Raw genomic sequence first — 16794 nt, 5'->3', positions numbered from 1 at the left:
TGCATGAGCCAATGGTTACCATGGTACCGTGAGGTCATGTGATGACCCCAGGGTAGAGTGGCCTGTGAGATCTAGCTATAAGCTAGGTCTTACAGGCACAGTCAGTGTCAGTGAGGCCCTGACAGTCTCATACACTGCAGTACATGAGTACTTCATTGTATAAGACCGTTAATCAAAATTTTAATTATACATGTCCCACAGTGGTACTAATTAAAAAAAGTGAAATATGTAAAAAACGTTTAAAAAACACAAAAAATGCACATAAATCACGACAAGCTGTTTTGCCTCTTAAAACGCAGTGTTAGTAATAAAACAACAACAAAAAAGCATACATAATTGGTATCGCCACCTCCGAAACAACCAGCTTTATAAAACTGTCACATTATTTATTCTGTATGGCGAACACCATAAAAAAAATAAAAAACATAACAAAAAATTGCACTTTTTCATCATAGTGATTCAGAAAAAAGCGAATGAAAAGCGCTAAAAAAAGTCACATGCAAAAAAAAAATGGTATAACTGAAAACGCCAAAATGTCACGCAAAAAACAAGCCCTAAATATGGCTCATTCAACAAAAAACTAAAAAAAAATACAGCTATCAGAATTTGATGATGCAAAAATACTCATTTTTGTAAAATATTGTTTATTGTGAAAAAATAGCAAAACATAAAAAAATATACAAATCTGGTATCTCTGGAATCGTTTTGCATTCAAAAAGTTAAACTGTGCTTTTTCCCTTCTGAGCCCCCAAATTTTGGGGTCCATTTTCCCCCATGACCCTTATGAACATAAAAAAAAATTGGGACTAAAGTAAATTTTTGTGAAAAAAGTAAAATGTTCATTTTTTTCATTCCTCATTGCTTTATTTCTTGTAAAGCATTGGAAGGGTTAATAAACTTCTTGAATGTGGTTTTGAGCACCTTGAGGGGTGCAGTTTTTAGACTGGTGTCACTTTTGGGTATTTTCTGTCATATAGGCCCCTCAAAGGCACTTCAAATGTGAGGTGGTTCCTTAAAAAATGGTTTTGTAAATGTTGTTAGAAAAATTAGAAATTGCTGGTCAATTTTAACCCTTCTAACTAGCTAACAAAAGAAATATGTTTAAGATATGATGTAGTTGTAATGTAGACATGTGGGAAATGTTATTTGTTAATAATTTTGTGTGACATAACTTTCTGATTTAAGGGCATAAGAATGAAAAGTTTGGAAATTGTGAAATTATTATATCGAACAAATTTTACCACTATCATGAAGTACAATATGTCACTAAAAAAAACAGTCTCAGAATCAGTGGAATCCGTTGAAGCATTCCAGAGTTATTAACACATAAAGTGACACTGGTGACACTGGTCAGATTTAAAGGGCCACTGTCACCCCCTCCAGCCGTTATAAACTAAAAGAGCCACCTTGTGCAGCAGTAATGCTGCAGTCTAACAAGGTGGCTCTTTTAGTTTTTGATTCATTTATTACCTCAATAAAGCGTTTTAAAAATTGGCCACATACCAGATATTGTCCCAGGAGGCGGTCCGAAGCGTCCTGTATGAATCCCCCAACTGCCGTCACTCTTCTCTTCAGGGCCGATGGTCGCCGCCCCCTTTGCGTTGTTGCTTCTTAAATCCGGCGCCTGCGCTGTGCGTGCCTGCCTGGGGCCTGCGCAGTGTTCTTTGTCAGTCACATCTCAGATGCCGGGTGCCTGACTGCGCAGGTGCGGGCAGTGCGGCCACCCTGTTACTGAATCCCCGCTCCGCACTGTGTTATTCATTATGCACAGTGCAGGGCTGGCATTCCTGGGCATGCGCACTGCGCTGTTCAGGCGCTCCCCCATCTCGGACGCTCTCCCATCTCTGACGCTCCCCCGCCTTCCCAGGAACCCCAGCCCCGCACTGTGCATAATGAATAACACAGTGCAGGGCGGGGATTCAGTAACAGGGCGCAGTCAGGCACCCGGCATCTGAGATGTGACTGACAAAGAACACTGCTTCGGACCGCCTCCTGGGACAATATCTGGTATGTGTGGCCAATTTTTAAAACGCTTTATTGAGGTAATAAATGAATCAAAAACTAAAAGAGCCACCTTGTTAGAATGCAGCATTACTGCTGCACAAGGTGGCTCTTTTAGTTTATAACGGCTGGAGGGGGTGACAGTGGCCCTTTAACAAAAAAAAATGTGGCCTGGTCATTGAGATTTAAATTGGCTCAGTCACTAAGGGGTTAAAGGGAACTAGTCATCCCAATTGTGCTGCCCGAAGGACAGACACCATAAATTCAGAGTGTAGCTACGCAATTTTAGCCAGGTTTGCTCTGAAAAGTCGCAGAGTTTAGATATTTTGAAGGGCTGGGCGACTAGTCAGTCGTATTCTTGGCCGTCTTCACCATGCCTTGATCTAGTTTCTATCATAGGTCTTTCCCTATGTGCTGTATATTTGGGGAGACCTGTCTGTCAATTGCAGCAGGGTGGTGAGAAGATGGCCGGGGACCTGTTTCACATTAATAGCGCCTAGCCTCCCACCCGGTTTTTCATGTATCCGATTAAGGTTCTCTTTAATGGTTGAGAGAGCTTATTTCTGCATCAGAGAAATCTGATCGCTATGTTTTAATGATATGTTTTTGTGAAACAATGATACAAAAACGTTTTCTTGTGTTTTTTCATTTTAATTTTAATAATATCTAGTGATGAGCGAGTATACTCGTTGCTCGGGTGGTCTCCGAGTATGTGCAACTGCTCGGAGATTTTGTTATTGTTTCCGCAGCTGCATGATTTACAGCTATTAGCCAGCCTGAGTACATGTGGGGGTTGCCTGGTTGCCAGGGAATCCCCACATGTATTCAAGCTGTCTATCAGCTGTAAATCATGCAGCTGAGGCAAGGAAAACTAAATCTCCGAGCACTTACAAATACTCGGAGACCGTGCTCGGGAAAACCTGAGCAACGAGTACACTCGCTCATCACTAATAATTTCCTAATATCTTTCATTGCATGGCATGCAAAGACTTCTGCAACTTTGATTTTTTTTTTTTTGTGTACTTTGGCTTATGTGGAGTTGGCCAAAGTGCATTTACACCTGACAACAGGCAGCAGTAAACCGCCGTAAGGGTACCGTTACACAAAACGATTTACCAACGATCACGACCAGCGATACGACCTGGCCGTGATCGTTGGTAAGTCGTTGTGTGGTCGCTGGGGAGCTGTCACACAGACCGCTCTCCAGCGACCAACGATGCCGAAGTCCCCGGGTAACCAGGGTAAACATCGGGTTACTAAGAGCAGGGCCACGCTTAGTAACCCGATGTTTACCCTGGTTACCATCGTAAATGTAAAAAAAAAAAAACGTACATACTCACATTCCGGTGTCCGTCAGGTCCCTCGCCGTCTGCTTCCCGCACTGACTGACTGCCGGCCGTAAAGTGAAAGCAGAGCGCAGCGGTGACAGCGGGAGATCCAGCGACAAAATAAAGTTCCAAACGATCTGCTACGACGTACGATTCTCAGCAGGGTCCCTGATCGCTGCTGCGTGTCAGACACAGCGATATCATATGGATATCGCTGGAACGTCACAGATCGTGCCACTGTGAGACGGTACCCTTAACCAACTTTTTGCTGACCGACAGTCAATTAATGACTTGTTTACAGAGGCAGACCCCACTCCCAATGTGCACAGGCTGCCATTGTTCTCGGCCTCCCAGGTTTGTTTACACACAACCATAAACCGCCGATAACAATCTTGTAACGCACAAAAGATCATTTCTCCTGATGAACGAGCATTTTGCTGTTCCTCAAGTGATCGTCAGCCTGTTTACACGGCAAGATAATCGTAAAATGAATGCTCGTACAGAATGATCTTTCAGTGTAAGGCACCTTATGTCTCGTGTAGGATCGCACAAGCCCACAAGGTCTTTTTGTCGGCCCAGTACTTACCACAGTAATTAGAAAATAACCTATGAGAAATATGATGGCGTTGATAACCTGTTATGTATTGGTTATGTATGAGTTATATTTCTAAATATGATAATGGCATAGTTCAGGATGAATGAAGTTATTCCAGTTTTTTTTTATATAAATAGATCTTCGGCTATCTTAGTAATTTCCTTGTGTGGGTACATGGGATCCTAATCTGGCAGATATCACATGACTTTCTTGCGTTGCATAATAGAGACCATTCTGCCTTTAAAGAGTAGGAAAAAACGCTCTTCCCAGCACAGCCACTCTTGTCTCGTCAAAAAAAGCAAAGATAGGTGAGTATTATTTCTGTGCAGGTCACCGGCAGACACAGTGACCGCTGAATCGGTAGTAATGTTGGTACCGGCCGCTGAACAGTAGCTTGAAATGAAGGAAAAGTTAATGTCCCAGAAGTATCACAGTTGTGACCTTCTCGTGCTCCAGATGGCTCCGATACATCTTTTATGTTTTCAGACAGTTTAAAACACTTAACAAGTTTTTGTTCTTCATTTCTCTCTTCTTTTTTTTTTCTCTCCATTTAGAATTTAGCAAGTTGCTGGTGGACTCTTCAATTAGCAAAAAGGCTTTTATGTCTCTAAGTGATAACAATGCATTAAGAGCTGTATCCATAGTTGAAAGCACCGAGCAGCTGCAGAAAGGCCCTGCAAAAACAATGGCTGCAGGTAAGAAATCAAGCAGTGTTTTGCAATATATGTGTGTATGGAGTGCGTAAATTGATGAAACTTCTAGTATGAAAGTTATACTATCAGTGACGTCCCGGGCTGTGTGATGACACTTTGTATAACCATGTAGAATTCATCCTTAGTAGTGTCTGCATTGCCACCATATTATCATGTTGTAGGGAAGCATCTACCTGTAAGTACTCAATGTGGTCTGCCCCCAAAGCAAGGATAGTTCCTGTAACACAAGTCTTTCAGCATGCCACATTTCTAGTTTTGCTCACTAGATTAATTACATCCATGATGAAGGCACTCGTGTGTACAGGGTGGATGGATAGAATTCTATAGGTGTCCGCCCTTCGCCAGTCGTTACACTGGCTGCCCATTCATTACAGGATACAATTCAAAGTACTTGTTCTCACCCACAAAGCTCTCCACAGTGCGGCACCCCCTTACATCTCCTCCCTCATTTCGGTCTATCGGCCTAACCCAGCGCTGCGCTCTGCAAACGACTTTCGACTAACCTCTGCATTAATCCGTACCTCACACTCCCGACTCCAAGACTTCTCCCGTGCTGCGCCAATCCTCTGGAATGCTCTACCCCAAGATATTAGGACCATCCACAATTTGCATAGTTTTAGGTGCTCGCTCAAAACACATTTGTACAGAGTGGCCTATCACGTTCCCTAATCAAAGTCATTTTATGTTTGTGTGTGGTGTAGCCCATTCACTATCTCCATCTATCCCCCCACCCCCTGAAGATGGCTGGACCATCATTGTAAATACATCATTGTAAATACACACCTGTACTTTGTATCTCCCCCACCTCATTGTAGATTGTAAGCTCTCACGAGCAGGGTCCTCTTATTTTGCTTTAATTATTGTATTGTTAACGTTGTTACTTATGACTGTTGTGTTTGTGTTAAACTGTAAAGCGCTGCGGAATATGTTGGCGCTATATAAATAAAGATTATTATTATTATTATTATGGGTACAATATTTAAGGTCTCAAAAATTGAGATATGCCACTGTTACGCCAGGAGCAGATGGAAATTATTTTTATTAATTTTTTTATGCAGACTCCACTGTATGTTCTTATGTGGCAATATATAATTAGCTTTTAGCAGATATTTAGGGAAAAACACCCATAATATATTCCAAACATTTAGATAGGGTTCCATTCAACCAACAGAGGCCAAGAGATTGTCTTTATGGCCTGTGTTTGGCTGGTATATGGAAGTATAATAATAATAATAAAAAAAAAAAATGTTTTGCTATATTTTATAAAGTAGTACACCACTATTTCATAAACAGGTTTGGGCTACAAAAGCAATAAACTTCAGGAAGGATTATTTCCATTGGCGAAGGGATAATCTTATTTCAATATACTGAAACAATGTCCACGAAAATAAAAGTACACAAAGAAAATGAGATACATATGTAAGCATCCTGCGTAGGTCCTATGCACAATATATACCTTATGGGAATAAGCAGGTTAGAAATAGGAGAATACCTGTAAGGCAAAATAGAGCTATGAGGGGCACAATAAAGGGCAAAAAGAATAGATTTAGAGAATGAAAGCAAGAAGATAGAGACGAGGCATTAATTAATTTTAGAGAGAAAAATAAATTTGTGTTGAAAACAAAAATAGAAAAACAAGGCAGCAAAGATTGTGAAAGAGACTCTTTTCCAAAGAAAGTAAAAGTAATCCAATTTTTTTTTTTTTTTTTTTTTACCTACATAAACAGTAAGACTCAAAAATGATAGTGTTGGGCCCCTAAAAATAATCTGGATGAAAGAGGATGAGGAACAGGCACCTAATCTTTTAAATCCCTCAGTGAGTGCAAAGAGTGACCAAGGTTATTAAAGGAATGGGTGGACTGCAATACCAAGATAGGTTATAAAACTTGGGGTTATTCAGTTTGGGAAAACGAAGGCTTAAGGGGATCTTTTTAAAGTGTACAAATATGTGAGGAGGCAGTTAAGAGATCTTTCTCATGATCTTTGTACGCATAGGCCATGTGACCATGACAATAGGGCAGTGAGACAGTGGAACTTTCTGCCACATGATGTCAGAATGGTTAATTCACTACAAAGTACAAGAAGGGCCTTGATACCTTTCACAAAGAAATATAAGGTTATGGGTACTAGATTCTGCGATGGGGTGTTTATCCAGGGAACTAGTCGATTCTGCGAAGGGGTGTTTATCCAGGGAAGTAGTCTGATAGCTGCATGTTGGGTTGGCAAGGAATTGTTTGCCTAATAAGGGGCAATTAACATGGGGTTTTACCTACATTTGGATCAACGTGTTAGGCCGGTTTCACACGTCAGTGGCTCCGGTACGTGAGTTGACAGTTTCCTCACGTACCGGAGACACTGACACACGTAGACCCATAAAAATCAATGCATCTGTGCAGATGTCATTGATTTTTTGCGGACCGTGTCTCCGTGTGCCAAACACGGAGACATGTCAGTGTTCGTGGGAGCGCACGTATTACACGGACCCATTAAAGTCAATGGGTCCGTGTAAAACACGGACCACACACGGACGGTCTCCGTGTGCAGTCCCTGTGGCGTGCAGGAGACAGCGCTACAGTAAGCGCTGTCCCCCCACATGGTGCTGATGCCGCCATTCATATCTTCCCTGCAGCAGCTTTTGCTGCATAGAAGATATGAATAATAGTGTTTAAAAGAAAGATCTACCTGTCCGCCGCCCTCCCACCCTCTGTGCGCCCCCCCGCTCCCTGTGCGCCCCCCCGCTGTTCAGAAAATACTCACCCGCTCCCACGTTGGCTGTCGCTGCTTCCTGGTCTGGCCGCGGCTTCTACTGTATGCGGTCACGTGGGGCCGCTCATTTACAATCATGAATAGTCGGCTCCGCCCCAATAGGAGGTGGAGCCGCCTATTCATGACTGTAAATGAGCGGCACCACATGACCGCATACAGTGGAAGCCGCGGCCAGACCAGGAAGGAGCGACAGCCAACGAGGGATGCGGGTGAGTATTTTCTGAACAGCGGGGGGGCTCACAGGGGGTGAGGGGGCGGCAGACACATATATCTTTCATTTAAACACTATTATTCATATCTTCTATGCAGCAAACGCTGCTGCACAGAAGATATGAATCGCGGCTTCAGCACGATGCAGGGGACAGCGCTAAACTTTAGCGCTGTCTCCTGCACGCTCCGTGTGGTACCCACTCACCACACGGGCGGCACACGTGTGCCGCACGTATGGCCTACGTGAGCTCACGGGCACACGGACACGGATAACTCCGGTACCGATTTTTTCCGGTACCGGAATTATCTGGATTTGTGGGACAGCCCTTAGGGTATAACCTGAACTCAATGGACTTGTCTTTTTTCAACCTGTAAACTTTGAAATGGTTAAAAGAAAAAAAAAAAAACTGTCAACATAAAATAGCCACAGCTTTCCATCAGAGGTGTATATGATTTAGAAAGCATACCTCTAATGAAGACTATCCATAATGTGACCAAAGCCTAAAAAGTACATCTCTGCCATGTAGTTAGTAACAATATGGTCTGTAAATTCAACATAACATTTAAATGACTGTTTTTACTAAGACATGTCCTACGTGACTGTACACATGTAATACAAAGGCACAGGGGCTGCTACATTCTGTGACAGATTGATGTGCGTGAGATGTTACTCACCACTTTTGTGATAGCTTTATTTTGACAAGTGTGAAGACACATATCAGAACAAATAAGAAAACACATGCAAAACCATGGAACTTGTGTCTCAAGGTTGTTTTCCCAAGACTTCTTTAGTCAATCACTTAACTGTGAGCTCAGTCCGTCCAAAACATTTGTTCCATGAAATGCTTGTGAAGTTTGACAGGTTTGCTACTAATCACTGCTTGCCGATGCCATCTGTAATGTTGTCTGTTTCTTTTCTTGCTTCAAAAGGACATTTGAAAAGCTAAAATAAGGATCTTTGTTGACGGGCACAGTCAACTGTCCCTAATGATCACTGTGTAACACATCCATTTGTGTATTCCGTGTAGGAAATCACTTTGTTGTTCACATCACCATCACACACCTATTCCATTTATTTTTATCAATTACTACATTTCTGAAAACAAATCTGGTGAATTTATCAGTAGAAGTAAGAAAATAGGCCTTATTACTATTTATTTGACAACCAAATGAAATTACGGACAATGGGGTTGAAATTGGAAGCAAGGCAAGGAAGTCCACTTATGTGTCGCATTCATGATGGAGGTTGGATGCTTAGTATTGTAACTGTGCACAAATAAAGCTTCTATAAGGTGCCAGACACATGATTATGTCACCATACACTGCGTGCACAATTAGGCAAGTTGTGTTTTAGAGGATTATTTTTATTATTGATCAACAACTATGTTCTCAATCAAGCCAAAAGACTCATAAATATTAAAACTTAATATTTTTGGAAGTTGGAGTGTTTTTTTTTTAGATTTGGCTATCTTAGGAGGATATCTGTTTGTGCAGGTAACTATTACTGTACAGAATTATTAGGCAACTTAATAAAAACCAAATATATTCCCATCTCACTTGTTTATTTTCACCAGGTAAACCAATGTAACTGCACAAAATATAGAAATAAACATTTCTGACATGCAAAAACAAAACCCTCAGAAATTAATGACCAGTATAGCCACCTTTCTTTATGATGGCACTCAACAGCCTTCCAGCCATAGATTCTGTCAGTTGCTTGTTCTATGTACGATCAACATTGCGTGCAGCAGCCACCACAGCCTCCCAGACACTGTTCTGAATGGTGTACTGTTTTCCCTCCCTGTAGATCTCACATTTTATGAGGGACCACAGGTTCTCTATGGGGTTCAGATCAGGTGACCAAGGGGGCCATGTCATTTTTTTTTTCTTCTTTGACACCTTTACTGGCCAGCTACGCTGTGGAGTAGTTGGAGGCATGTGATGGAGCGTTGTCCTGCGTGAAAATCATGTTTTTCTTGAACGATACCGACTTCTCCTTTCCTACTGCTTGAAGAAGTTGTCTTCCAGAAACTGTCAGTAGGTCTGGGAGTTGATCTTCACTCCATTCTCAACCCGAAAAGGTCCCACAAGTTCATCTTTGATGATACCAGCCCATACCAGTACCCCACCTCCACCTTGCTGGCGTCTGAGTCGGAGTGGAGCTCTCTGCCCTTCACTGATCCAGCCTCTGGCCCATCCATCTGGCCCATCAAGAGTCACTCTCATTTCATCAGTCCATGAAACCTTTGAAAAGTCAGTCTTAAGATATTTCTTGGCCCAGTCTTGACATTTTATCTTATGTTTCTTGTTCAAAGGTGGTCGTTTTTCAGCCTTCCTTACCTTGGCCATGTCCCTGAGTATCGCACACCTTGTGCTTTTTGTTACTCCAGTAACGTTGCAGCTCTGAAATATGGCAAAACTGGTGGCAAATGGCATCTTGGCAGCTTCGCGCTTGATTTTCCTCAATTCATGGGCAGTTATTTTGCGCCTTTTTTGCCCAACACGCTTTTTGCGACCCTTTTGGCTATTGGCTATGAAAAGCTTGATTGTTCGGTGATCAAGCTTCAAAAGTTTGGCAGTTTCAAGACTGCTGCATCCCTCTGCAAGACATCTCACACTTTTGGACTTTTCAGAGCCTGTCAAATCTCTCTTCTGACCCATTTTGCCAAAGGAAAGGAAATTGCCTAATAATTAAGCACACCTTTATATAGGGTGTTGATGTCATTAGACAACACCCCTCCTCATTACACCTGATTTACTTAATTGGTAGTTGGCTCTCAAGCCTGAACAGCTTGGAGTAGGACAACATGTATAAAAAGTATCATGTGATCAAAAATACAACTTGCCTAATAATTCTGCACGCAGTGTAGTTGCTTGCCCCCTGTCGGTGACACCCATAATAATGGATTAGTGAGACTGCCTGGAAGCTGACAAGTATATACCAGAAGGTGCTGACACCTCATTGTCTTAAGAATTTCTCCCATTAATCAGACTAATTACCCCAATAAACAAGACTCTCTCCCACAATCCAAAGCTTCAAAAGCAACTTTACAGGGAACCTGTCATCCGGTTTGGCCGATACGAGTTACCGCCATCACGTTTCATGGCTGATATACAGCATTCTATAATGCTGTAGATAAGCTCCCAATCCGACCTGCAAGAGAAGAAAAATAACTTTCATTATACTCACCTGGGGGGCGGTCTGGTCCGATGCGCGCCTCTGGTCTTGGTTCGGCGCCTCCCATCTTCTTGCGATACTGTCTTCCTGCTTGCTTCATGTGAATGACGCGCTCCTGCATCATCCACACAGGCTTCCCGGCATTGCGCTCCGGTGCAGGCGTACTTATCTGCCCTGTTGAGAGCAGAGCAAAGTACTGCAGTGCGCAGGCACCGGGAAATTTCAGAGGCCCAGCACCTGCGCACTGTAGGACTTTGCTCTGCCCTCAGATAAGTATGCCTTCCCATGTCGGGAAGCCTGTGTGGATGATGCAGGGGCGCGTCATCCACATGAAGCAAACAAGGAGAATGGCATTGCAAGAAGATGGGACGCGCCAGACCAAGACCAGAGACGTCCCATCGGACTGGTCCACCCCCCAGGTGAGTATAATAAAATTATAATACAATATTATTTTTCTTCTCTTACAGGTTGGCTTAGGCATTTATATACAGCATTATAGAATGCTGTAGATAACCCCTGAAAGGTGATGGCCATAACTCTTGTCGGCCAAACCTGGTGACAGGTTCCCTTTAAAACCCACCTCTTCTAGCAAGTAAAGTGCACAAATGCTTCAGTGACTACAACACTCATCCACTTTCTTTCTCACTCCCATGTGAACGCTTGTAGTCAGGGTTCTATTCATCATATTTTTTTATTACGTAATCGCTGCAGCCTGTTACTGGCCCCAGTTGCATGTGCTACAGATGAACATGGAGCCCACTAATGGGCCAGTAATTGGCTGCATCCCTCAGATCACTACCGATCAGGACGTCATCACTTTTATTAGCTGTAGAGGCAAGGGTTCCAAAAATATAATTATGATCTGTAAAATTTTCTCTCATTACTAGATATGTGTGATTTGCTTTCAGTTCTGTAGTAAAGCTCGAGGACAACCTCTGTGGCTTTGTTTTTATGGGAATGTTCTTTGTCCTGTGCGTTTTCATCTTTGGACCTATTTAGTCCCAACACACTGTGCTCTGTCTGATTTATTTAGCACTTTGCTCATGTAAATGTTATAAATTACAACAGCCTCCGTAAACTAAAGCAAAAATCCCGTAAAGCCAATCCACATGAAATGAAACCTTTGCCAAAATAGATTTCTCTCTGGTTTCTCCATTGCCAGTTTTGCTTTATGTGTCTTGTCCTCCTGTCTGCAGCAGCTGATGCCATGGGAAGTATAGCTATCGATGCCACGCACCTCACCATGTCGGTTACAGACCCAACGGCTTGGGCTACGGCTATGAATAATCTCGGGATGGTCCCTGTAGGACTTGCTGGCCAGCAGCTGGTTTCAGGTAAGAGTTCTTGTTTGCTGATTGATTGTCCTAATCTAGTTGAAACATAAGTGGATCAGTCTCTCCAAGTGCCGTTTTATTTATTTCTACTTCTCCCGCTCACTGCTTGGATACGGTATGACAATGGACGGCACCCGCTGTAACGCTGCCCAGTGAGTCAGCCACAATTCTTCAGGGCACCGCATTCTGAAAAACAATCTGTATCCCCTTCTCGGCTGCTGAGACGGGAGGATAGTGGGAAGGTGATTAGCCTTTTATAGTCCCATTTCTATGCAGAATAAAAAACACGGCCATTGGCTGAAACCTCCTGCCAGGAGCTGGAGCATTGAGCGCTGTATGCTGGCGTGAAAGCGCATACTGATAACGAGGGATTAAAATAAACCCCACACTCTGCATTGTAAAACAAACCTTATTTTCTTAATTAACAGTCATTTGGTGCTTCGGAGCCATGCATGTTGTCTATAGTCATATTGATTTTAGGAAACGTATATTATGACGGAGCCTTTTGCAAAACTTAGCCAGAGGATTGTTTCACACCTTATATTCATTAGGTGACTTGGTACAGCGACGTCCAAATTAAGTTCTGTCTCCAAGGAAGAAATGTACCGAGCGATAGAGGAAAAAAAAAAAAACAACTCTCGGCCGTTCACAGGCTCAGTTTTTAGGTCTCATCTACACATGTATGATCGGCGCTTGGGTATATAAATATGTATTGCGCATATAGAATGCATTTTAGGGTAGGCAGCTTCTGAAAAGCGCACTGGCTTACATTTTAATATTTAAATGATAAATAGGAGATACATCATTGTTCCATCAATATTTAAAGGCAAACCCTGACCTTTATGCCGTGCATCATTTTTATTCTGTCTGGAAAGTGTATAATAAGGTCACGCTCAATGCTTTCTCACAGTAATGTTTTCTCCACTATAATGATCAGAAGGCTGAACAGCTTCACGCTGGGTAAAACTGAAAGCAATGCATGGATTCAAATGCATTTTTATATAGGTTGGCGTCATAAAGACACTAGTGTAAGGAATAGCGGCTGAGCCGAATGGCACGACAGGTGGCAGATCTCTGGTGCAGAAATGTTTCCTTGACTTGTGCCTAATGGTGCACATGCTATCAGCTGCCTGCTTTTTACAATGTAGATCACATTATAAGCCATGATGGGGACCTTCTCCTCCATACCACTACTAATTCTTGTAGCAGGGATAATTCCACAGTAGAATGCCTAGTAATATCTATGATTAGTACCAGATATGCATGGAATAAAATTTTCAAATTGTTAGAAATGTAATTCTTGCTCACTTAAAAATGTTTCAACCACTAAAGCATTGCATATGTGATGATGTGTGGTTGATATAGGATGGCCACTAAGCAGGGTCGTGCATAGAAATCATAGGGTGCCATAGCAGAAGTTTTAAATGGGCCACCCACCCAGCAAAAATAAATATTTTGCGGGGTCATGGAAGAGCATATCTTACAAATTTGCAGACTTAACAAAGTAATTTTCCTTCTACTGAAGCCTTTGATTGCCCTTTCATTTCACCCATAAAGTATGATGCCAACAAAAGTGCCCCCAAACACAGGATGATATCCCAACAGTGAATTCGAACACACAGTAATTTCCACACGCACAGTATGATGACCCTATTGTACCCCATATCTCCCTCGGCAAAGTATGGTGACACCAACACTGTATGATCCCCCAATTGTGACTCCCATATAGCTCTCCATGCATTATACGGGACCTATAGACCTGTAATGGCCCCACAACACACTGTATATTGGCCCCACTAGCCCGCCAAACAGTATGATGGACCCCACACATTATGATGGATCTCACACTGCATAATTGCGTTCATATGATACAATGGCGGACCAGAAGTCACTTCTCAGTGTAAGTCTAAGAGTGCTAGAACAAGGCTGCTCAAGATGCTGAATTTACTTTGAAGATCCTTGTCCAAATGGCTCTGATGCTTTATAAAAGTTTCTCAGTCTCTGCCCACGTAGCTTGATTGGCAACTCCTCAGTGTCCCTCCTCCCTGCTAAGGTCTCACTCAGCTCAGTATAAATTACAGCTTTCAGTCAGGTTGGTGAGTCGAGACTGAATACACTTCAGCTCAAGAGTTGTATAATTATAGAGCTGGACTCTTATAGGTTTCATCATAATAATGGTATTTTATAACCATTCATGTATTTTCAAAGCCAATACCCCTGTCTCATCAGGTCTAAGAGATCTATTTAATAATGTATGTATTTTGTATTGTGAAATCTGGTGACAGATCTACTTTAAAGGGATTATTTAAAAGAAACCTTTTACCTGACAAAAAAAGATATGGGGTTAATCTGCAGCTTAATAGCATTGTGAACTTGCCCAGCGCTGGCACTAAGACCCACGCTGCCGGGAGGAGATGAACTTTATTCTCCCCCTCCGGCTGCGTCTCAGTTTTAGTCAAGGGGGCAGCGCCGGTGCTGGTTCAGTAACTGCTCTATGTATAGAGAGCAGCGATTGTAATTGTACCCCCGACACTGACTGGACACGATGACCCTGGAGGTCCCTTCCAACTCTAATATTCCCTTAAGTACATGATTTGTGGCCAGGCCTAGAGCTGAACCGCCCCAAACTTACTATAATTGACCTATTTAAGTGAGAGGCCAATTACTTTTCAAATCCTGGATAAGCCCTATTAAATATCTGGATTAAGGTTCGCATAGAACCTAAAATTACATCTTATTAAACTGTTTATTCTTGACTTTAAGCGACCATAATTTATTTATTCATATTTAAAGAAAGAAAGAATCTAATGAAATCTTCTGATATGTGATGGGTGTGGTACACATGAGAAGATCACTTTGCCAAAGTCACAATTCTACCACCCCGCTCTGCATTACGATGCTGTTTATTGCTGTAGATTTATAGCAAAGAATGCCGAGCAGTGACAATGAGGTTTGAGGCTTATATAGAGACCTTATATTTCTTGCATTTAGTCGTGGCTTGAGATCACCAACAGGTACTTTCTCCTTTGTGCTTATTACATCTCAGGAGACCATTTTAACTTGAGTTACATCTTATAAGGCCCATATACAAAAGCTTTAAAGGGAATTTGTCACCTAATTTTGGCCCTATAAACTGCGTCCACTGCCATCAGGGGCTTATCTACAGCATTCTGTAATGCTATAGATAAACCCCCGATGTATCCTGAAAGATAAGAAAAACAAAAAGTTAGATTATACTCACCCAGGGGCGGTCCCAGTTCGGGTCCGATAGGCGTCGCAGGTCCGGGTCCGGCACCTCCCATCTTCATACGATGTCGTCATCCTCCTTGCTTCTGTTGCTGCTCTGGTGCAGGCGTACTTTGTCTGCCCTGTTGAGGGCAGCGTAATGTACTGCAGTGCGCAGGCGCTAGGCCTCTCTGACCTTTCCCGTGGTCTGCGCACTGCAGTACTTTGTTCTGCCCTCAACAGGGCAGACAAAGTACGCCTAGACAGGAGCTGCGACAGCAGCAAGGAAGAGGACATCATCGCATGAAGATGGGAGGACCCGAACCGTGACGCCCATCGGACCGCCCCAGACCGCCCCCCCCCCCCCAGGTGAGTATAATATAACTTTTTTTTCTTATATTTCAGGTTACATCGGGGGCCTATCTACAGCATTACAGAATGTTGATGTTGGTGGCCGCAGCTTATAGGGCCAAAATGAGGTGGCAGATTCCCTTTAACTCCAAAGTGAAATTTGAAGAATATCAGATGGAAGTAATTTATTGGATGTGACTTCAGCTATATATTTTTTCTATGGAATAAAAAAATGATATTGGATGAAAAAGCTTTTTCCCTGAATGGTGAGGTTGAATCCTCCTACTGTAGTTCTTTAGGTGTCACAAGGCAAACGGTAACTTCCTGCACTGCTAGGAGCTGCAGATGGATATTACATGAATTATGCAACATTGGGAGAGGTTTCTTTAGTATGACACTTTGTATTAATTCAATTTCCAGACCTGACTACAGTAGCTGACAACCACATTAAACAGAGTTGAAAAATTGTCAGACAGAAATATCACTGTGTATCTGACCCCCTCACTGCTAGTACAGTCCCCGCCGCTGCATTGTGCCTAGATTAGGGGAAAGGCTCCATCTAATAAATGGAAGGAATGGCGGGAGAGGAAAGCATAAAGTGAAGTGGCTCAGAAATTGAATGTCAGAAATCACAGCTTGAACATCAGTATTGTGATTAATGCTCTTTTGGGTAAAAGTCGTTTTGCAGATGCAGAATTTAATCATATTCGTACGACTGTACATTGTTTTTTTACCACAAGACAGCACAGATGAATGATGCTGATAAACATTGTATCTCAGCCTCAGACACCCCGTTCTCTGAAAGTGTTTCTATTATCAAAAAGTGCTGTCAATTTGTATTTTTCACCACTGATACAATCTCACATACCTTCCTGGTTGGTTGAAAAATGATAAAACTATTTCCTAGGGGACATTAAATTGTCACTTTTCCTATATCATCCTCTGGGTATTCTCTAGTCCCTTTATGCTCACGCTCATGACTTTAGAGTACGGTAAATTTCCAAGAATAAGTCCAAAAAGTTTTGATATTGTCAAAATATTCTAACAGTGTACCACTGAGAATCTGAAGAATTTTCCTCATTATAGCAAACAA

At 42.4% G+C, this 16794-nt stretch overlaps 1 protein-coding gene and 1 long non-coding RNA gene across 9 annotated transcripts in view; one reads left to right on the top strand and one right to left on the bottom strand.

The window, feature by feature from the left end:
• The window catches only part of ENOX1 (ecto-NOX disulfide-thiol exchanger 1), a 768733-nt gene that overhangs the window by 458064 nt on the left and 293875 nt on the right, over window positions 1–16794 (top strand). For 7 of the 8 annotated variants that reach the window (XM_077297345.1, XM_077297342.1, XM_077297343.1 and 4 more), the window contains 2 exons: window positions 4479–4619; window positions 11988–12125. In XM_077297345.1, the coding sequence (XP_077153460.1) occupies window positions 4526–4619; window positions 11988–12125 (232 nt within the window). In that variant the 5' untranslated portion in view covers window positions 4479–4525. The remainder of the gene's footprint in view (window positions 1–4478; window positions 4620–11987; window positions 12126–16794) is intronic. The other variant, XM_077297341.1, reaches the window with a different exon arrangement.
• Window positions 4460–16794, bottom strand: part of LOC143816671 (uncharacterized) — a 34560-nt gene continuing 22225 nt past the window's right edge. Inside the window, exon 3 of the long non-coding RNA XR_013223974.1 lies at window positions 4460–4598. This is a non-coding gene — a long non-coding RNA (uncharacterized LOC143816671). The remainder of the gene's footprint in view (window positions 4599–16794) is intronic.

The sequence above is a fragment of the Ranitomeya variabilis genome, chromosome 3 (assembly GCF_051348905.1).
Source record: "Ranitomeya variabilis isolate aRanVar5 chromosome 3, aRanVar5.hap1, whole genome shotgun sequence".
Lineage (NCBI taxonomy): Eukaryota > Metazoa > Chordata > Amphibia > Anura > Dendrobatidae > Ranitomeya > Ranitomeya variabilis.
This window is presented reverse-complemented; position numbering and strand designations above follow the sequence as displayed.